This window comes from Neoarius graeffei, chromosome 20 (assembly GCF_027579695.1).
Source record: "Neoarius graeffei isolate fNeoGra1 chromosome 20, fNeoGra1.pri, whole genome shotgun sequence".
In the NCBI taxonomy this organism is placed as follows: Eukaryota; Metazoa; Chordata; class Actinopteri; order Siluriformes; family Ariidae; genus Neoarius; species Neoarius graeffei.
The window spans coordinates 42,440,539-42,463,337 of record NC_083588.1 but is presented as its reverse complement, the minus strand read 5'-3'; the positions used below and the strand labels follow the sequence as shown (position 1 = coordinate 42,463,337).

At 40.4% G+C, this 22,799-nt stretch overlaps 1 protein-coding gene across 1 annotated transcript; it reads left to right on the top strand.

The window, feature by feature from the left end:
- The first annotated feature begins 699 nt into the window (after positions 1 to 699).
- Positions 700 to 22,644, top strand: bri3 (brain protein I3). The gene is made up of 3 exons (XM_060901738.1): positions 700 to 1,311; positions 10,200 to 10,302; positions 21,422 to 22,644. Exons 1-3 carry the CDS (start codon positions 1,143 to 1,145, stop codon positions 21,552 to 21,554), a joined length of 405 nt encoding a protein of 134 aa, XP_060757721.1. The 5' UTR covers positions 700 to 1,142; the 3' UTR covers positions 21,555 to 22,644.
- Positions 22,645 to 22,799: the final 155 nt, after the last annotated feature.

The following is a 22,799-nucleotide window of genomic DNA, read 5'->3' as shown; positions in this document are numbered from 1 at the left end:
TTCTTGCTGTGAGGCGACAGCGCTAACCACTAGCCTACACCACCGTGCCGCCCGGTGATAGTTTCTTACATTCCTCTATTTTTTTCAATTACTGCTGGGATCCCTGGTTATCGCAGGGCCAACACAGAGACCCATTCACACTCACGGTTAATTTAGAGCCACAAATTAGCCTAACCTGCATGCCTTTGGACTGTAGGGGAAACCCATGCGGACACCGGGAGGAACATGCAAACTCCACAAAGAAAGGCCCTTGTCGGTCGCTGGGCTCAAACCCAGGACCTTCTTGCTGTGAGGCGACAGCACTAACCACTGCACCGCCGTGCCGCCTAGCCAATATTACATACACATTCCTTTCGGGTGTTCAGTGCATCTTTCTCTTTCAAAATCTTCTGTATTTAACGAAGCACAGGAACCGTGAGAGAGGATATGAAAGTAGCAGGTGTGGTAGAGAAGGATGCAGAAGACAGGGAGCAACGGAGACGCTATGGTGACCCCTAATCGGGAGCCAAAAGAAGAAGAAGAAGAAGAAAATAATACACTTCGATGAGAGACTTGTGTGCCGTGCTATATAACACCCTTCCGCGGTGTATTATTTTCGTCTTCTCCTTATTGTGTCTTTGTTCATATATAGCGGATCTGGCAACACACGCCACTGCAAACAGGCGCGTGGCCCTTTAAGAATCGTCTTAGTTCACGTCATCACGTGACTGCTGTCTTGTGACAGAGCTGATAACAGGGCGACGCGTTTTATAAAGAGTTCTACAGAGTTTTCGTCTCAAACTACTGGCCGTTTCTTCTCAGGCGTAGCAGGGCTTATTTCCAACTCGATATGGCGTCTTTTTAGAGTGTAAACGTTTCTTATCTGCCATTCCTTTCCTCGAGTGTGTGATTTGAGGGCGCTTTCAGCAGCGTGGATCACTCTGGGACAAAGTTGGCGCATGGAGGAGGAGGAGGCGGGGAAGTCGAGTTACAGTTCCCTTCGTCGTGCTTTTGCGTTTGTTTTGGTCGCTGAGAGTCGTGTGACATTTGACCAAAGGAAAAGGAGAAATTATCTGTGAAATTTTGGTAAACGCGTGACTATATACACACACCATTTTTTTCCCCCTAAAAAAAAAAAAAGAGTACATCTCATTCCGTCGGATATGGATAATAAGCCTCTTCTTCAGGACAGACCCCCGGCGTACAACAGCGTCCCCGGGGCGTATAATTACCAGCAGCCGCAGCCGGGCTACGGAGCGATCCCACAGTCCGCTCCCGCACCTGCAGCCTTCCCATCACCGCCTCCGCCGTACCCCTCACCCGCGGCACAAGGTGAGACACAGCAACAATCAATAATAATAAAATCTCTGGTCGGAAATCTTCCTCTGTATCGCTGCAGCGTCACGTGATGCAGCGTCATAAACTAATGATCCCTAGTAATGTTGACGGTGTAAAGGCGGATGTTAGCCTGTTGCTAATCAGCACATATAAAGAAATGTCGCGGATATGAACTGAAAAGCTGTTCAGCTGTAACCCTGCCTCTGAAACGCACTCAGTTAAGAGAAAAAGTTTGTTTCCTTCGTCCTTAGTAGTTAAATAAAATACTCGCTGTAAAACAAGCTAAACTGCACTAGCTATCTTGTCAAGTATAAACTATCCAAACTTCACACCACCGGAAGTGTGGTTTTCCCCCCTTAAAAAAAAAAAAAATATATATATATATATATATATCCTCTTTTTTTTTCCTTTTACACGTGACTAGTACTTGATATGACCTCCTTTAACCTTTCTGCTTAACACTAATGTGTTAACACGGTGAGCCACAAGAATAATAATAAATATAGCTGCAAGCAGCCACATGCTAAGAGATTGATGTTATGTTGGAGAGATGGTCATAACTTGTGCTGACCTTGAAATTTTTAAATGACCTTCAATAGGGCATCCAACAGTGTGATCAGGCATTGGAATTTTGTTTCTAACCAAAACACATGAGATATGAGCCAAAACACATTTTTACAAATAATAGCGCCCCCTCTTGGTCAATTTGCACCAAATTTGGGGTGGACCCTTCTGGAGGGGTGTGGCTTTATGTTAAGTTTGGTTGAGATGTCAAAGGGCTGCCGAGATATGAGCTCACTTCCTGTTTGGCGTCTTCGCTACTAAATTTGATTGGCTGCTGTGCAGTGACAGTTTTATCAATCGCGCCAAAAAATAGACCCTATGTGCACCATAGTCTGAAGATGGTCCATGTCAATTTTCATGAAAAACGGTCAAAAAATGTAGAAGTAGAATTTTATTCGTTTAACAAAATCCAAAATGGCGGAAAATGACGTCATAGGGTGCATTGGAATCGGCTTGGCCCAAGGATTCCAGGGATACCAAGTTTTTGAGAATCGGATGTACGGTTCAAAAGTTATGAGCAAAAATGTATGTCAAACTTTGACCAGTTGGTGGCGCTAGCGAGTTTGAGGTGGCAACATGAAATTTACTGAGAAGAATCATGAAACTGTCCAGAATCAGTGTGCTAAATTTCATAACTTTTTACCATACGGTTCTATAGGCTGCCATAGACATCCTATACGGAAGAAAGATGCTTGAAGAAATAATAATAATAATAATAATAATAATAAACCATAGAGACACTAGAGGTGCCTGCAGCTCCGCTGCTTGGCCGGAAATCTTCCTCTGTATCGCTGCAGCGTCACGTGATGCAGCGTCACAAACTAATTACTCGAGATGGGATTTATGGCTCTTTGATGGGATCCGCATCTTTGTGATCCGTTCTTTGAAAAGAGCCGTTCAAAAGACTGGCTCATTTGGCTCTTTTTAAATATTTATTCAGTTTTAAGAAGACAGCGTCTAAAGAAGCCAGATCCCTCTGCTTAGACAGTGACATCAATATTTCTGGACATACCTTTTATATAAAGCAACCTAGACTTACATTATTGTAACCCCTAAACGCTCATAAATAACCATTAAAAAACAATGAGGGCTTCAATGAATGTCCATGCAGAGCGGCTTTACTGTAAAAAAAAAAAAAAGAACCCACTCAAGAACATAGTTATCAAGAATGCAAGAATATTTTATAGAAAAACACTTGTTTTACAAAAATATTTAAGTCTGAGATACAAAATAGATACAACTACAATAAATATAACACAAGAACTAGTTATCACACAAGAACATTTTAATAGAAAAAAACAAACTTTCTATATTAAAAATATTGAAATTGTAACAAAAATAGATACAACTAAACAGTCAGATAAATGGATAGTTATAACAAGAACACGATTATTTTAATAGGAAAAAACAAACTATTAATGCAAAAAATATATTAGAAAAATAGATACAACTAGGCAAACAGATAAATAAAATACACAAAAATAGAACAAACAAAATGACGATAGAATAAGTTAAATGAACGTCCGTGCAAACTAGTTTTCCCACAATATTATCATTAATATCACACAACATTATAAACTATATACAAAACAATTTGAACTATTAGGCAAACAGATAAAACTCTGACGACCACCTCCCACTCCCCGATGTCACATCGGTGCCTATTTGTCTGATAGCTACATTTGCATATCAGACAAATAGGCACCACTGTGCCCTCACCGTAACCTTTCCCTAACTCAGTGAAGGGAGGAGGAGTAAAGGAGGAGCTTTTTCATCTGAAACACAGTACAGAAAAAGAACGGCTCCCCCAGCTCGAGACTCGGTTCTCATCGTTCGTGCCTAGGAGCTGTTCAAAAGAATCGGTTCGTTCGCGAACGTCACAACACTACTAATTATCCCTAGTAATGTTGACGGTGTAAAGGCGGATGTTAGCCTGTTGCTAATCAGCACACAGAAGAAATGTCGCGGATATAAGCTGAAAAGCTGTTCAACTGTAATCCTGCCTCTAAAACACTGTTAGTGTTTCCTTCGTCCTTAGTAGTTCTGTTATTCAATAGAATACTCACTGTAAAACAAGCTAAACTGCACTAGCTAGCTTGTCAAGTATAAACTATGCAAACTTCAGATATTTTAAGTTCGTTTCTTAGACAAGGATTTTTTTTTAAGCTTGTTACCTCGTTAAGTTTCGGCGAGAATCTCCTGCCTTCTTCAGAAACAGTCACCAGATGTCGAGTGGTGACGTGCCTTATCAGCTGATGTTGCGTTACGGAGGTGTGAACGTCCCGCCCAATTTGACAGGTAGTTCACGCCTCCTGCTGTCAGGTCGCTCCTCCAGGACGGCGCTCCAGGTGTGTGACAGCGCGTACGCTCCCTCATCCCGGTTCATCGTCCTCTGCGCCCGCTTGCGTATCTCCACTGCCTCTAAAATCCAACGCTGGAATCTATTTTCTTCAGCGCGAATGACTCTGGCCTCTTCCCAATTCATTATGTGATTTTGCCGTTTGCAGTGGTCTGAAATGGCTGATTTTAGGTTTTCTTGGTTTTCTTTTTCGGATCTTGAGTCTTTTTGTTGTTTCTTTTTCACACTCTATTTGGTGTTCTTTCCTTCGAGTATGGAAGCATCTGCCCGTTTCACCAATATAGACTTTATTACATGAACGGCAAGGGATTTCCAGCGTTGGATTTTAGAGGCAGTGGAGATACGTAAGCGGGCGCAGAGGACGATGAACCGGGATGAGGGAGCGTACGCGCTGTCGCACACCTGGAGCGCTGTCCTGGAGGAGCGACCTGACAGCAGGAGGCGTGAACTACCTGTCAAATTGGGCGGGACGTTCACACCTCCGTAACGCAACATCAGCTGATAAGGCACGTCACCACTCGACATCTGGTGACTGTTTCTGAAGAAGGCAGGAGATTCTCGCCGAAACTGTTAACGAGGTAACAAGCTTAAAAATCCTTGTCTAAGAAACGAACTTAAAATATCTGTAATAGACATAATGAACATCCACTACATATGCAAACTTCACACCACTGGAAGTGGGTTTTTTTTTTTTTCCCTTTTATATACTTGTTTGTTTGGGTTTTTTTTTCTTTTATGAGTGGCTGTAGTACTTTATGAGCTCCTGTAACCTTTCTGCTTAACGCTAATGTGTTAACATTTACACCTTTTAAATGTTTATCTGAGTTTTGCAAAGCCGAGGTCTGAGTTATTGCAATTCAGAACCAAATTTTGTCCCATTTTCGAGAACAGGCTCCACTTTTTGCTGCTTATTCAACTAAAACTACTGAGAAAATCCTAAACTTTATTGTGGTTTTTTTTTTTTGGGGGGGGGGGGTCCCTTGATAACTGGAGAAATGGAATCTTGTGCCTACAGACTAAAGAAAACAATATTTCAAGCATCCCAGTGGTCAACTTCGGAGTGAGAGGGGGATTTGGTAGATGGTTGGTTTTGGAGTACAGTTTATTTTGGCATGCGGGCAATTCCATGAAATGGTCAACCCAAGGGGTGAAAATTCATTGTGTGTTTATCTCATCTCATCTCATTATCTCTAGCCGCTTTATCCTTCTACAGGGTCGCAGGCAAGCTGGAGCCTATCCCAGCTGACTACGGGTGAAAGGCGGGGTACACCCTGGACAAGTCGCCAGGTCATCACAGGGCTGACACATAGACACAGACAATCATTCATACTCACATTCACACCTACGGTCAATTTAGAGTCACCAGTTAACCTAACCTGCATGTCTTTGGACTGTGGGGGAAACCGGAGCACCCGGAGGAAACCCACGCGGACACGGGGAGAACATGCAAACTCCGCACAGAAAGGCCCTCGCCGGCCACGGGGCTCGAACCCAGGACCTTCTTGCTGTGAGGCGACAGTGCTAACCACTACACCACCGTGCCGCCCTTGTGTGTTTATATGACATTAAATTTGATTGGGTTATTGTTAGTAATGATTGGTTCATTCACTGCAGTCAATATTTTTGTGCTGAAGTCCAGTCACGTGACTGGCGGCCGTTTTGAAATTGGCAGATCCAAGCACATACTTTAAACCCAAAACTAACGGACACAAAGAAGCACTCAAACTGCTGTCAAAAGTCCTCACCAGGTAAGTTAAACCAGGGATGAGTTTTCCGCTTTTCAGCAGATTTCTGCTTTTCTGAGTAAAAATCAACCTTTTTATATTATGCCAAATCCATTGAGGTTTTTTTTTTTCCCCCCCCCATTTATTGAGGGGGGTTGGGGTATGTTCCTTCGTGATACTCAAGCATAATTCATTCCTATGACGATGTTACATGTTTACATTTTCACCATCTTTAGTCTCACTAAGTCTCGTGGTAGAATACGTGTTATCTAATTGGCCAAAACATCGCTGGTGAGAGCATGATAGCCAATCATAACAGTTCTTACAAAAGTACCCACATCTGTTTTATTTTATCGAAACTTGCACGTGTTCTTCGTCGCTACTCTTCAAAAATACGTTTCTCTTTCGTATCGACTTTTTTTTTTTACTCAAAATGCCGAATACAATTGACAAGCGAGACGAAGCGAAGGTACGTGAAATCGATGCTGGTATAAAAACAGGACTGACAAGCTTTTGTCTTTGGCCAAAAAGCTGAAGAAGTCGAAATGATCAAATGAAAATGAAGTGACTGTGTGAACTATAAATAATTGTATAAAGTGTATATAGATATTATCCCATAAACTTAGCATTCGTTTGATTTAATACATTGAACATGTATATGATAGTCAGTCAGTAAATCTGAATTAACGCTGAGAGTTTTGAAAACTTAAATATTTCAAAAGACTTTTTGAAGAAATCATATGCAACTAATGAGGACATGGGGAGAAAAGGTCAGTCACCCTAAGAAATTTTATTTAATATATGAACATTTTGAGAATTAATAAAACTTAAGTTTAATGTGAATTTAGTTTGTCATTTTTGTTGATCATGAATTATAACCATACCCTTGAATGTAGAATGTGATTTTATTTTGAATTCAAACAATACTCCTATTGATTTGAAACATTTTCATGTAAAAAGACAACAGATTTTTTTTTTTTTAATCTACTACAGCTCAGATTGCAGGAAAAGTGGTTTGTAAGGCCTAATTTTTCAAAATTTTCCTAGGGAGTATCCCTCCCAGACCCCCCCCCCCCCCCCCCCCCCCCGGTTGGCTTTGGGCGCCATCTTGTTTTCTGCTTTTTTTGATGACTACCCACTCTCATCCCTGTTAAACTGTGTTTTATATCAAATGGACCTTATTCTTTACATTTCCATGAAAAAAAATTATTCCATTGAGTATCTCAGCTTTGGGGCCTTTTAGATCTAGCAAGTAGCTTTTGTTCACTGATTGATATGACTAAGAGAAAATGACCCCATTTCCTCTCTGTACATCAAATCATATGTAAATTTGGAAAGTGTTGCGTCAGTTACAAAGAATGTTGCGTCAGTTACTGTACATTCCATGATCTCAACTGTCAGTTCTCAACATTTTTCATAGTTTATTTCTTTCATTGTATACTATGGCATGTTAAAACTGAAGTTAGAAAAAATGTTAATAAAATTGCAACAAGTTTCACAGAAATTGGCGTTTCTGTTCAGTTGTCAAATTCTCCAAGTTGCATCAGTTACCAATGTTCTCTGCATGCCACTAAATAAATGTATTCTTATCTGGGGAAGAACTGTGTTGCCCAAGATGGCATTTGGGCCTTAGTGCATATCACAGGTAAATTCAGGAGCAAGATCAATGAAATTCTCCTATTTTATATTAAACTTTGGTCAAATATGTCAGTTTGCATTTTGTGCAATTTTTTTTTTTACCTTGCGCAATACCAGAAAAATTCAGTTGAAATCAAGCCGTTTGAGGCGAATTGGTCCGCCTCTGAAAAAACTTGCCATTTGGATTTCCTGGCAAACATTGATTTTCGTGACGTCATCTGCGGGACGCTTCCCTCTAAATCCTACGTCAGTGCCGGTTTGTTTGAGAAAACGACCTGGTGGTTTTCTGCAAATTTCTTCAACGTTATCACGTAATTATTAAAATGGTTAACGGATGTATCGTAGGAGGGTGTAGCAACACCAATCATGATGGGATTAGTACTCGTCGTTTTCCAAAAGACCGGACAATGAGAGAGAAATGGGAGCGCTTGGTCTACACAGGCTGCGCACTGAAACTGCGCAAAGCTTGCGCAGCTTGCTGGCGCTTCCGCAGGCAACGTCACGAATCTGGTTCCAGACTCTCTTGGGACGCGTTTTTTTTTTTTTTTTTCCCCTGCTGTAGACAGATGGCCTTGTGCAAAATTAATCTTCTGGATGAGTGTGTAAAGGGACATTCTTTCATATAAAAAAGAAATTGGTCCAGAATATGCACTTTAAGTCATCATACATTATTGAGTTTGCTCTTTCTATAATAGCCACACAGTTTAATTTTAAACCCTCTGAATGTTGCATCAGTTACCCGTGGAATTGCCCATATGGTCCACTTTGGGGAGCTTATGGTTGACTTGATATCCTTCTTTAGTAGCTAATTTTCTGTTATCTAGCAAACGTTTGAGCATACAGGCCAGGTATAAAGCTACACGGGTAGGCAAGTAGTTTATTGAGCTGTAATATTAATGTAGCTAACCTGTGGAAATGGCTTTAATATTGATATGCGTACAAACACAATCATCGATTAACTGCTATTAGGGCTGTAACGATATGCGTATCGAAATCGCGATACGCAGAGCCACGATCCGTATCGCGATACAAGAAGGCAGAATCGCGGTACACCCTTTCAAACTTCTCCTCAGCCCAAAAACAGAGGCGCTTCCAAACTTCAATTTATGAATACTTTACTTTTTATTTAAATTACATTTTAAACTAACTTAAATTACTTTTATGTCTATTAGTAAGTCGTTTTTTTGCCGACCTGCGACAATCTTTTGCGAGTCACGCAACGTCCACACTCGCCACTGGCAGAGCATTCATTTCTTTTAAGCAGTCGCCATTCTGGTTGCGACGCGGGGAGCGAATCTGTAAACAAGCAGCTCATTGGCTGGCTAGGTGTGCCACAAGCCAATCACAATCACTTGACCGGAAAGGCATGCAGTGTTGCCAGATTGGGCGGGTTTAGGTGCTTTTTGGCTGGTTTTGAACATATTTTGGGGTGGAAAACGGTAGCAATATCTGGCAACACTGAAGGCATGTCTGCTTGGGCGGAAGCCTTCTGCGGCAGTTACATTTTGACACGCGAGCAATGTTTCACCATAAAAATTCCGTAATTTCCATCTGTTTTCCGCGATCACAGAAAATCATTGGCCCTATGAGAGTGAGACAGTGAGAGAGCCACCCCCCCAAAAAAAATCTTAACGGATTTACACGATTTGGAAAAATGACTTTCAGAACCAAAAAAAAAAGAGCTTCCGGCTCAACAGTATTATTTTGAGAAATAAAACGATCTTTGGATATACATTTGTTCATTTTTGCATACATATTACTCATTCTCTGCAGTGGTCTGAATTATTTGTTATAAAATAGTTAATGTAAGTAAGTAAATGTTAAGTCAAATTTACTACTTTAAAAAAACATTTTAAAAAAAATCGTGGGTGTATCGAATCGTGGGTCAAAAATCGCGATTCGAATCGTGAGTTGGGTGTATCGTTACAGCCCTAACTGCTATAATCTTGTTTGGCTGATTACCAAGCTGGCTGCCATTTCTAAGATCATGTACTTTCCAGAAAGATCATTAAAGTTGGTACTAAATGTGAATGCAGCTGACCTCCGAGGCTGGTTATAAGGCTAATTAACACTTAATCTCATAAGTAGTAATATTACAAGTTGATGTGTCCAAGGAATTCAAGAAATGCCGTCATCCTGTCCGGCAGATCTCCTGAGCCAGATGTGTACCTCACAGGAAGTTTGCTCATTTGATTGCATTCACATATTTCGTAACCACTGCTTGATAACTTTTTTTTTTTTTTTCCTTTTAAAAAGTGAAAAACCCATTAAAGGATTAAGTGGCCTCTTGGATGATGTTCATGCCACCTTGCTTTCTTCTGTGCTTTCACTTTGGTCCGATATCAATAGTCTCTAGTTTACAATTATGTACGTGGCCTTTCTTTTCTTTTTTAAAAGATACGGCTTATGCTGAGTAACAACTTGGCAACATATTCTGAATCTAACATTGTGCTCGAGAGACTAGGGTTTAAAGGTCACTTGGTGAGTGAGAATCAGGAAGTTGTTGCTAAAAACAACCTTACAAACTCAATGTGCTGTTTACTAAGACTTAAGAGTTCAGAGTTTTTAATGAATTATAATTACGATCTTTTCCAAAGGTTACCCAGCCGCTCCTGCCCACGCTGCTGCGGCAAACTGTCCGAGCTCATACACTATCATTCAGCCCTCAGTGGTGGTAGTAGGAGGATGTCCAGCCTGCAGGTAAGGAAATCAAGTTGATGTCTAAACTTGTCTTGTTAGACAGGGTACAAAATTTGTAGGGAGGGGGTGAAATGTGCATTTTAGTGTTGTGTGGCGATCGAAAATGGCAACATGAAGCTCCCGGCATTTTTCAAGAGAGTGGCGCCTTTACATTTGAAACCTGTTAATAAGCACTTAAAGCAGATGCGCAGAACCTTTTATTTTTAAATACATTTCTGAGTGGATGGTATCGCCATCATTGACTCTTGTATGCTGCATAAATGAGAATTTAAAAAAAAAAAAGTTAAAATCGACCACAAAGTTTGCATTCAAGCTGCCAGCCAGCCCGGAGTGCGTGACGTCACAGCGGTAACTGGTTTTAAGGCCAAGGTCTTTGACAGCTATAGACCAAAGTCATATAAATAAAAAAATTTATGGTGAAAGTCAGAGATACTGTTACCGACTTGCTCAACTAAGACTGATTTGACTGGGTTGACTCATTAAAATAGGATAGGTGTTATAACCAGGGGTTAAATTGGGATTGGTTATGTGGGGGGGCTCTGCCTCGTACCCGCCCCTGCCCCCGCCGCCCTGCCCCAATATACTTTTTGGAAAATAACCCTCTAATTTGATAACCATATCATATTGCACAGAGATATACACCTTATCTGTGTGTTGTAGGCCTATGTGTGTCTTGTAGTGCCCCCCTACACGTTATGGCAGTTTGAATGTAGATTGGTTGGCCAGTGTAACCGATTGTACAGGTTGTTGTACATTGGTTTGAAGGAAATGATTAGTGGGGGGTCTGGGGGTTCTCCCCCAGAAGTTTTTTTATTATCATACATGTTATTTGCTGAATTCTGGTGCATTTTAATAAGTTGTTAGCTGACTTTACAGAGGTAGGTTGAGCAATATCATGTTAAATCTTGTCACATGCCTACAGGTGAAAAATGTGAAGGAGAAATGTTCAGTGAGAAAATTTGAAGGCTTGCACAATCTTAAACCAAAACAGTTGATTTATTTTGGAGGATAAATGTTAAATATGCCAAAACACTGTCAGTCAAATTGTCAATCAAATATATTCATGCAGTGAATGCAACCAAATACAAACAACACTATAACATTGGAAGCATTTATTATTATTATGTATTCAATTATTTATTTGGCATGTGGTGCTTTTTGTATTGTCTAGAACATACATAAGATGAGCATATTATAGCAGCAAAATAGAAGCACAATCATTTGAATGCAGCAAAAGTTTTGCTGCATTCAAATGATTGTGCTTCTATTTTGCTGCTATAATATGCTCATCTTATGTATGTTCTAGACAATACAAAAAGCACCACATGCCAAATAAATAATTGAATACATAATAATAATTACACTAATAATACACTAACAATAAATAATAACAAATTAACATTAAATTAAATATTAACAATAAATAATAAAACACTAATATTAACAATACAGTGAACATAATCATTATATTTTTTATTATTAAAAACAAAATATCAAATAATACTGAAGAGGGGGGAAAAATAATACTGATCTAAATATGTTGTGTTTTTATTTTTAGACAGTATGTGTTTTGCTAACTTTAACTGACATCTCCCCCTTCCCCCTGGCTAATTTCTGTCTAACTGGGGACTATGGAAATTGAACTCGCCAAATGCACAGACAGTTCGTTCAAGCACCTCTGATGGATTAGGATCGTATGCAGGTAAAAGGGGAGACGGTGTACGGAGAAAATTATAAACAAGTCACAACGCTGAAACACAAGCCCAAAAACCTGCAAACCACGACTTCTGATTTTTTTTTTTTTTTAAAGCGAGCTCACAAAAAAAGAAACCCCAAAGTTGCTTATAAAAAGCGGAATTGGCAACCCACGCAGTGTTCCAGAAACCAGAATCTCTGATCGCAAGTTCTGTTCTAAATAGCTTTGACAGGTCGTCTTGTTATCAGGAAAACTATGATCTATCTCATAAAAGTCATGGGTTTATTGATTAATAAAACGATATTTAATTATTCAGAACTGAAAATCGTGAAAAGGGTTTGTTGCTTTTGATGTGTGCGTGATCATATGCCATCCGCTCCGAGCTTATGTGCCGGGGCTCAGCCCCGGACAGCCCCGGCGCAATTTAACCCCTGGTTATAACTTCTGCAACATGTACATGCATGCATTTTCACTGATAAAATGTAAAAGGCTAATTAATCAGATGAACTGAGACAATCACATTCTGAAGCAAATGAGAATCTTATACCGGTAACTTAAAAACACAAGTTACATTTATTAATCTAAATGCAGGTAAACGATGAGTGTTTTTGTTCATTTGTAGAGTCGGAGCTTACCTGTCTGTTCTCGCTTCTTGAAGGCTGATCTTGTGGCCGATTTTGTTTTTGAAGCAATCTGACTTTCAGTTTTCTGTTCATTCGCTTCCATGTAAGGGCGAAATGGCATCAATATCCAGCGGAGAAATCAGACAGCTGCTCCACTCATTCTCCTTTTTCTCCATACTGAGTACTCCGCCATTACTGCTGGGCTCAGGCAATTGCTAAAACCCGGGACGGGACGTCATAGGTTTTAGCAACAACCGTGGGGAGGCCACTGCCCGAGCGATATGTCGCGTCCCGTTCTGTCCTGGGTTTTACCAACAACCCTCGGCTCACACTCCGGGAGAACTGGTGCAACTGAGCTTGCCCCCCCCCCCCCCCCCCCCCTTTTTTTTTTAATTAAAAAAACCTTTTAATTGTTGGTACTGCACCCTCCTTTCAATACGGGCTTATAGCCAGCGCTCCAACAGATCAGAGGTTTTGTACGAGTCTTCAGTAAAATGTGCAGAGCAGAGGAGAGACCACTTCGTAGGCGCCCAATGTACCCGTGAACAACTCGCAAAATGCGTCCAAATCTTTGCAGTTTGAACATTCTTGGGCCATGAATGCAACGTAAATCCACCTTTTGTCGTGTTGCACCCGCCAAAACCACATCTATGTGGCATGGCGATAAATTAGCTCAAAATGGAGGATCGGAGTTGCAGTCAGCTCTGTGTTTTAGTATAGCGGAAATGGCAATGAGACCGATAGCCTTCCTGCTGTGACGTTACGGACATCAAGGTCATTCACTCAGACCGCTACCTATATAAATCACTTTAATCGTAACAATTACTATATTAGATTTATTGTTAACGCTTAACTATTCCTGTGCCATTCTTAAGGTCTCAAGGCATTCATAAACGAAAGTGAGGCCATGGCTCTGCGTATATGCTTTAAGCTAAAGTGTTTCAAGTGTTTCTCATCTACTAATTAGTATTTCGGAGGTTTTAGTTCCTCCTGAAAGTGATCTTTCATGTTCAAAGTTTAATCCTGATCAGCAAATCAAACTCTTCTGAAGATTCTTGGATTTAGCATGACCCAGTTGGAGCTGCTTCATTCTCTCTTAGAAAACTTGAGCCTTACACATCATCCTGTCTACTTCAGCCTGTGAATGAACTTCATTACATGGCTTGAAGTCTCACACCAAAGCCTTCTCATATGCGGTTCCTTGAATATGGGGCATGCTTTTGAGCTCATCGCGTGTTAATGCGTGACTGTTACTTAGCATTCAAGGATACAAATGATCCAAAAGAAGAGACGGAGAAACGCATCTCCTGGAATTTTTCTCTTGCTTATAGTGCATGTAGTCTAGTCTTCACTACTCTGCTACCTGTGACCCATTTGACAAACGTTTGTGCTCATGTGATGAAAAGGGAACTGGTTTCAGCTGCATTGTGACTGTGGCTATGACTATAGTGGTTCCTCTGTTCATGTGACTGAGGCTCTGAACCGGTAGCTCCTTTTTCCGGTTAACCATTTGAATGAGATCAACAGATTTTTAACCCGTGCTGACCAATGCGTCTTTTTGGAAAAACTGAATGGAACAAGTTTTCTTAAAAAAAATCCCACTCGCCAATGTTGGTTTCTTTTATAGAATAATAAAACACAAACCAAAGCAAATGACAGCTATGTTGAAATAGATAACTTTTTTACAGCGTCAATTTCCAAGTGTCATTTGTACAGATTAAGTTCCTCTGTGTTCATGTGACTGAGGGAAAGTCCAGTAATGCTGCAGGTTATGACTTTTTTTTTTTTTTTTTTTTTTTAAAAGACCTGCGTAGTCATGGGTGTGAGATCTCATGACACTTTCTGATGTGTCTCAGAAATCTGGTCCAAAGCAAATCAGCTGAGTGACTTGCGTTGACTTTTGGATCCTGATTAAAGCTGCCTTTTTTTGGGGGGGGGGGGTATGGTTATAGTTGTTTTCAAAAATCCTTTCCAGACAATATTACTTTCATGTTGATTTATAGAATAAAACATCTGGTATAAAACTTTCACAATCAGGAATATTGTGGTTTTAAGCTGGATGAGACTCAACTGTGTGTGGGGTGGCTTTTTTTTGGGGGGGGGTGTCATGCATGCCCCTTTTCCACCAAAGCAGTTCCAGGGCTGGTTCGGGGTCAGTGCTTAGTTTGGAACCGGGTTTTCTGTTTCCACTGACAAAGAACTGGCTCTGGGGCCAGAAAAACCGGTTCCAGGCTAGCACCAACTCTCTGCTGGGCCAGAGGAAAGAACCGCTTACGTCAGCGGGGGGGCGGAGTTGTTAAGACCGACAACAATAACAAGACCGTGAAAGGTCGCCATTTTTAAGCGACGAGAAGCAGCAGCTGTACAAACGTGAAGTCATTTATTATTGTTGCTGCTGCTGCTTCTTCCGTGTTGTTTTTGCTTCGATATTCACGCCAAGATTTATGCAAACGTAGTGACGTAACTGGCGTATACAACGACGTAACTGATGTATACAGCAACGTAATGACGTGGCTTCCTTTGGCACTACGAGCTATGGAAAAGCAAATTGGTTCTCAGCTCGTTCGCAAGTTGAACGAGTTGTGCACCAGCACTGGCCCCGAACCAGCCCTGGAACTGATTTGGTGGAAAAGGGGCAACAGTGGTGTGGTCACATTTTTTGAATACTTAAGGTGTCTTGCATAAAATAGTGTCCCAAGTCAGCGTAAAGTGAGACTTTATCTTTTTAGCCGACATTATTACAGTAATCCATTTCGTTAGCTTGTTGGAACACATTGGTTTTGATTTTATCTTCAATTACTTTCTAATGGGCTGCAAGTGAAGATACGATAAAACAAATTTGCTCTGCCTTCTCCTTGCGTAAGATTCTAACCCACTGTTTTACATCGACTCTCCAGTGATCTGGTAGTCCAAATACTTATGGCAATCGGATAGTTGACTTGGTTGGAGTTGTATCGCTTTCTCAGTGTGCCTTCACTGTGAAGTTCAAACACCCCATTCATTGGGGGGAGGAAAAAAGTGTATGAAACGCCTTCCTTTTTGCATTAAGAGGTTTAGATGCAGAAATTTTACTACGGATGTCACCGTGAGTTGGCGTTTCCTCAGAGGTTGAGCAAATAAAGCATGATCTAGATTGAGAGTCTCTTTCTCAGATACTCCAACCACATGCACTTTTTTTTTTTTTTGGGTATGCTTTTTCTGGCCAGGATCTTTAAGGTTGTGATCTAATAGGCTCTCTGTGCTTCCAAGTTTACACAATTTGGTCTGCCAGTGCCAAAACAAACTCTTGAAAATTGCAAGACAAAAGCTGTGGGTTTTTTTTTTTTTTGGAAGCAGGGTTATTAATTGGACAGAACAATCTTGTCTTTTAAAAGTGACTTATGGTTTTGTTTAAAGCAGTTAGTGATGATTGATTACAAGTCATGTGGTTGGTTATTGCCATGTCAGTCAAATGTGCTGAAATTGGTTCGTGGCCATATTTAATGATTAACCCCATGCAATTCTGTAGGTTTCTGTCACATGCTAGAGGTCTGGGACTAACATCCAGTAGTATCTATAAAAGAAAATTAACTCCACTTGAACAGATGAAACTGATTCCCATGTATAGGCTAAGTCACATGTGATGTGGATATAGATGGATATAATATTGCAGTATTTGTTTTTGCAATACTACTGTGGTAGAAATCAACACGAGAATAGAGCGATAAAAGAAACGCAAAAAAAGTTGACATTACACATCGTTAATCATGGCGCATTATGGGCTCACCATACTTTTCAAAGCATATTCAGGTCTTTGTTTGTAGCAGTATACTCAAATACTATTTTTTGATCATATTATGCAGGCCTAATAGATTATTCATACAATATCTTGCTAAAATAAACTGAAGGCATCAAAACTGTAGCATGAGTGCAATTTTTAAAAGGATGCTTTAAAAACAAAAACATGACCCTAAAAATGAATGTGATGCTGTATGGCTGTGCTTTTAGTTAGATTCCTGAACCACAGGAATCAGAAAGCACGGTAGTTGTCATGCATATTTACCTTTGACCTACTGTAAGATATGGTGTCGTGAGCTAACTTAAGATCGCGTCTGTGTGTACTGAAGGTGCGCTAGGTTTAAAAACGACGTACAATTCTGAAAACATGCTTTTTAAATAGTCTTACATGGTCCTGGAGCACGTTAAGGTGAAACTTTGTGATTTAAATCTGGCGGAATTGTTATAGTTCAACAGGATCAGATTTTCTTTGAGACCTTATTTGATGAGTGATGCATAGACAAAGTAGTTGCCAAATTCACCTCCAGCTCAGTCTTTATTCTTTATCCATTTGACGATGAATGCTGTTATCTTTTTGGCTGCAAAAGTTTGTACCTCCATGGTGATAAAAGAAACATAATTATGTACAATTTGTACATAATTTTACAACTGAAAGGATCCAGGAACTGCTCAAAAGAAATAAAGTTGGAATTGGGCTTAAAGGTAAAAGGACGAGCGTGCAAGTAAGTAGAAAATATTTAGAATACTTTAAGAATGGGAGGTGAAAACATTTGAACTGATTGATAGTGGAAAAACAAGTTTGACTGTGAGCTACTGCTCACTTGCGTATCCCCCCCGCTCTCACTTGTATCAGAATGCAAGCAATTGAAGGAATAGGATGCTTATTATGAATGTTGACTTCAACAAATAATTGCCTCTGAAACAAGTAAGTAAAGAGCAGTGTTCTCCCCAGGGATTTCAAATAGCATCCTGGTAAACTCATTTTGAAATGGCTTTTTGCTTCTTGAAATGATGTGAAAATCCACCCTCTGTTTCGATAATGCATTCCTTTGGTAAACAGGAAATTGATGTGCAACAGACCTGAAAATGGAATATACGGTCTAGAACCCCAAGCTGAAGCTCAGTACCAAATATCAAGCAGTTATGATTTGTGGTTGCTGAGAAGTGTTCAAAAACCCTGTGTTTTTATAAATGCATTCAGTCAGTAAACAGGAAGTTGATGTGCGACAGACCTGAAAATGGTATAGAACCCCAAGCTGAAGTTTGGTACCAAGTGGCTGATTTGTAATTGCTGAGAAAGGGTGTTTCGGACAGACTGATATGGACAAACAGAGGTAAACCAGTATTAAACCCCCCCGGAAGCAGGGGTATAATTAACATTGAGAGATTAAAATAATCAGTTTGACTTTTTCTTCTTTCTGGTGGCGATAAAGGACCATTTTGTGAAATGTACCCAAAAGATCTGATGAAAAAATTCTCATCTTCATTTTGCCCTAAGGGTCTGCAAACGTTTTGTGCTCTGCTGTATGACCTAACCGTGTCTTTTACACCAGATAATATTAATACACGCTTATAGTTTAGTCTTCTCTTGGTGTCTGGGTTTAAAGATGGACTGTATCTGAACAGGCATACTTCCATACTACCATTATACAAAAAGCACTATGTAGGGTGTCCAACAAAGCAGTAGGCATTCAGTAGTAGTCGAACGGTACCTGGACGATCTTCTACGTGCGTAGTATGCAAACGTGCCACACCTCTGCTATTCTAGGCTGTCCCATAATTCGGCTGGAGCTTCTGAATAATTGCCCTGGGGGAAAATGGAAAGATGGCTGTTTTGACACGAAACTGGTTGTTGCAGAAATGTATCACAAATTTTGTGGCATGTGGGTTACTTCATCTATGAACATTCTGGTCAGAGGACGGGTGAGATGGTGGCAGAGTACGTCCAAACTGTCGACTACTCCTACTCGCTTGCATACTATAGATCCCTTCACAGCCAATGTCCTCAAACTGTTCGTGCACTTCAGCAACGGAAGTGATGTTCCCCAGCCATTCTGACCAACACAGATGAGGTAGCAAGCGTTTAAAATTGAATGAACACTGTTTCTAGCATCAGAATGTCTGGTTGTTGTGTATACAGTTGTCAGAATCGATATTCCTCCAGCGGACTCAAGTTTCACAGGATCACGACTGTTTCAGGGCAACCAGCAGCGTCTGTGGCTGCAAGTGATTAAACATGTTGACTGGAATGAGGGCACAATAAAAAAAAAAAAAAAAAAAAAAAGCTTGCGTCTGCAGTGCCCATTTTATATCAGGTAAGCAAATGCCGTTACAGTCCATGAAACATAGGAAGTATAAGTATGAGAAGAAAACAGTAAATCAGAAAGCTGCGCACGTTTGCACGGAAGCTGCGCAAATGTGCGCAGCTTTCTGATTTACTGTTTTCTTCTCATACTTCCTGTTTCATGGACTGTAACGGCATTTGCTTATTTAGTAATTTTAATACAGAATTTATTCTGATGGAATTATTCACTCCACCCCCCCCAAAAAAAAATCGGATCTGCACGATTCAGCCGTGAAAAAGTGGGCATCTGCGCCTTTAGTTTGTGTGGAGAGATGTGATCTGCAATAACATGCATTGTTGGCTACAGACCGAAACATACTTTCAGAATGCACTGGCCAAGGCAGGACTAAACTTGATGTGCCTTCTAATAATAATTTTAAAAAAAAAGGTAATTTGTAAGGTAAAAAGCCTGTCTACACTTTTTTTTTTTTTTTCCCCCTCTCTTTCGCCGAGTGGCAGCTGTCACTGGGGCGGGAGGGCAGGACATGACTGACTGGGTGTTTCTGGTTTGTCAGCTGTCGTCCTTGCACCGCATGGCACGCCCCAAGTGTTTTACAACACAGAATTCCAGGTTCTTCGCTCCAAAATCGGCAGCTTCAAAACGATTTTTTTTTTTTTTTTTAAACCGACAACCAAAAAAAAATTAACCGGTTGATTCGGTCAACCACCGGTCAAACGGTCATCAATTAACATCCCTAATACGTACTACGTCATCGTGTACAAACTGTGAATGGGTCTATAGAATGCACTATGGTTATGGCTGGGCAGTGCATACTTGACCGTTGTTGGCGCATACTAAGAATTTGGATGTAGTCACAAATTTTATAGGACATGGTGTAAAGAATAAAATGATCACCATGCAAAAGTTGATATTTTCCTAGAATGGCGCACATCTTATTCCTCTTACAGTACAATTTGCCAACAATTTCATTAAGTTAAACTTAAAATTGACATGCTGTGAAACCTCTGAGACAGACAGAGTGATTAGTTCCTGTTATGACTTCAAAGGGGGAGGCTAGTGATGGACAGGTTGTTTTTATCCCCCGCTAGCCAAAAGGGGCTTATGTTGTGATTTCTGTCCTGGGAAGGGTGCTCACCTTCTGAAATGAACTCCTCTCATTTTTGGAGGAGTTTCATGAAACTTGGCAGGATTTATTTTTTTTTTTTTGTGTGTGGGTAATACACATTTGTAATTTCGTTGAATTCGGTCACATCTTACCAGAGTTACAACCCTTGATTAACAAAATTATACATTGACAATTGTGTTCCTTCTGAAATCAGCCCCTCTCAATTTTGCCCCTTTTCCACCAGAGCAGTTCCAGGGCTGGTTCGGGGCCAGTGCTTAGTTTGGAACCGGGTTTTCTGTTTCCACTGACAAAGAACTGGCTCTAGGGCCAGAAAAACCGGTTCCAGGCTAGCACCAACTCTTTGCTGGGTCAGCGGGAGGGCAGAGTTGTTTAAGACCAACAACAATAAGACCGTGAAAGATCGCCATTTTTAAGCGACGAGAAGCAGCAGCTGTACAAACAGTCATTTATTATTGTTGCTGCTGTTTCTTCTGTGTTGTTTTTGCTTCGATATTCGCACAAAGGTTTATGCAAACATATTGACGTAACTGATGTATACAGCGATGTAATGACGTGACTTCCCTTAGCACCCCGAGCTATGGAAAAGCAAACTGGTTCTCAGCTGGCTCGCAAGTTGAATGAGTTGTGAACCAGCACTGGCCAAAAACCAGCCCTGGAACTGATTTGGTGGAAAAGGGGCGTTTGTGGAGGAATTTCACCAAACTTGGCAAAAGGCTTTGTGTTATGACAGTTATACATGTATTTAATTTTATTTAGGCAAATTTTACCAGAGTTATGCCCTTGATTATTCACAAACATGTATATACTTTTGGCAATTTCTTTAAGGTTTGCTTGCTGTCTGAAATCGACTTCCTTCACTTTTTATTCCCCACCCCGCTGGCTGAAAGGCCTGAAGGGGGATTGTTGTGGTGGTCTGTCCCAGGAAGGGTACTCGCCTTCTGAAATCAACTCAATTTTTGGAGGAATTTCATGAAACTTTACAGGATTTTGTTTATGCATATTGCAATTTTGTTCAATTCAGTCGCATTTTACCAGAGTTATGGTAGAGTTGCCAGCGGGGGACATTGTGCTCTGAGCACTCTTGTTATAGCTGCTGTAATGTAACAGTTTGCTATATTATGGAGAAATTGGAAAGCATTCTTTGCTGCAGAGGAAAACCTAGTGACGTTATAAAGCACTGATGCTAGAGACTCATTCGTCATGGATTCCATCTTTTGTGAACGCTTTTTTTTTTTTTAAGATTTAACAAGTTACTATAGAAACAGTAACTTGAATACACTTAATATTAACCTGTGATTTGTCTTGCATCCAGTACTACTGACAGAACTGCTGTTTTATGGAAAATAAATGAACACTTTCTGACCGATCAGAATAGAGTAAGTGTTGTGGTATAAAAAGCATGTAGGCTACATCTGATTAGAATATAAATGATAAAGGGAGAAAGTCAGCACCAGAACCCTGACATGGATTCATACAGAGAGCAGTTAGTCATAATACAGTACTACATGATTTCTAGAAGGCAGTAGGTCACAACAGAGGGTAACTTGTACTGTAGTAGAGGTTAATGAGAGGACTGTGCTCTTGTTTGCAGGGTGGGGGTGCTGGAGGAGGACTTCACCTGTTTGGGGATCCTGTGTGCCATTGTCTTCTTCCCCCTGGGCATTCTCTTCTGTCTGGCCCTGCGGCAGAGGAGGTGTCCCAACTGCGGAGCCACTTTTGGCTAGACGGACCAAACCACAGCCACGGCTTGCAGCCCAATGACCATCGCTTGGGTTCTCTCTTCTCTTTTTAAATCCATGATTATGTTTAAAAAATGCACAAGATGATAGTCCAGTTTATGATTGCAAGTTGCCATATGGTTTCTCAATTATTTTCTTTCAAATATTAGCCAGTGAAAAAGCAGCTTAAATTTTGTATTTTGATGTGCTTTGAAAGATGGTTGGTTTGTGTTGGGTTTTTTTTGTGTATAAATCGTGTAAACCAGACGTCATGTCATCGACCCACTGGTGCCTTTTTTAAAATGGCCACGATTTAGAACTGCAGAAGAATGGTGACCATAAAGAGACTTGGTGAACAATAAGACATTATGATCAACATTTGAACTCCTAATTCTCAATCATGGATGATTTTTTTTTTTTTTAAATTCTTTTAACATCAAATTCTTGTCCTGCTGAGGACTTCCTGTCTATTTGTATGAGATGAGGATCTATGCTGTCTAGTACCTTGCTTGGGTGGTTGGGAATTGTTACACTCTCATCCACGTCGTTTGTTGGGGGGGGGAGAAAGAGAGAGATGTTCTCCATTCAACATAGTAAATCCCCTCTGGCTTTATGACCAAACCACTTCCTCTCCATAGCAAGCCTGTTTTTAGTATGTTCATAACCTTTATGCCAAGCACCTTCATTCCCTCCAGCACTGCAAAATACACGTTGTAAACTAGTAAATCTGAGGTGTCAAATCTCAATTTTTTTTTTTCAGCATCACTTTAATCAGAATTTGGCTTCTGATACATCATTTAGTGCAGTGCTAATACTGTAAACCTCTAAAGAATGTTCATATCAAATGGATACAATATGTTAAACTGAGACCATACCATTTTTCATTTCTCTACAAATGAAAGACAATCAGAACAGAATGAATGTCCCTTTGTGTTCTCTAGTTCTTCTCCCACCCCCACCCCATTGATTAAAATGTCCTTGCTGCCATTTACTTTATGTAATTAAAGGTCAGGGATATTTGCTTTAGACCATTGCATGTATAATCAGTTCAGACTTTTTATATGAACAATATTGTAAATAAAACTTCTAGATATGCTGCTGTTGCTGTTTTTCACTTGGGCAGAGATTGCCTTGTCTGATTGTAGCTTGATGTAGCACCAAGTTATTCAATATGAAAAATGCATCTAATTTTGGAAGAAACAGATGGGGGGGGGGTGAGAGAGGGATCCTCTCCACTTGATGTTCACAAGA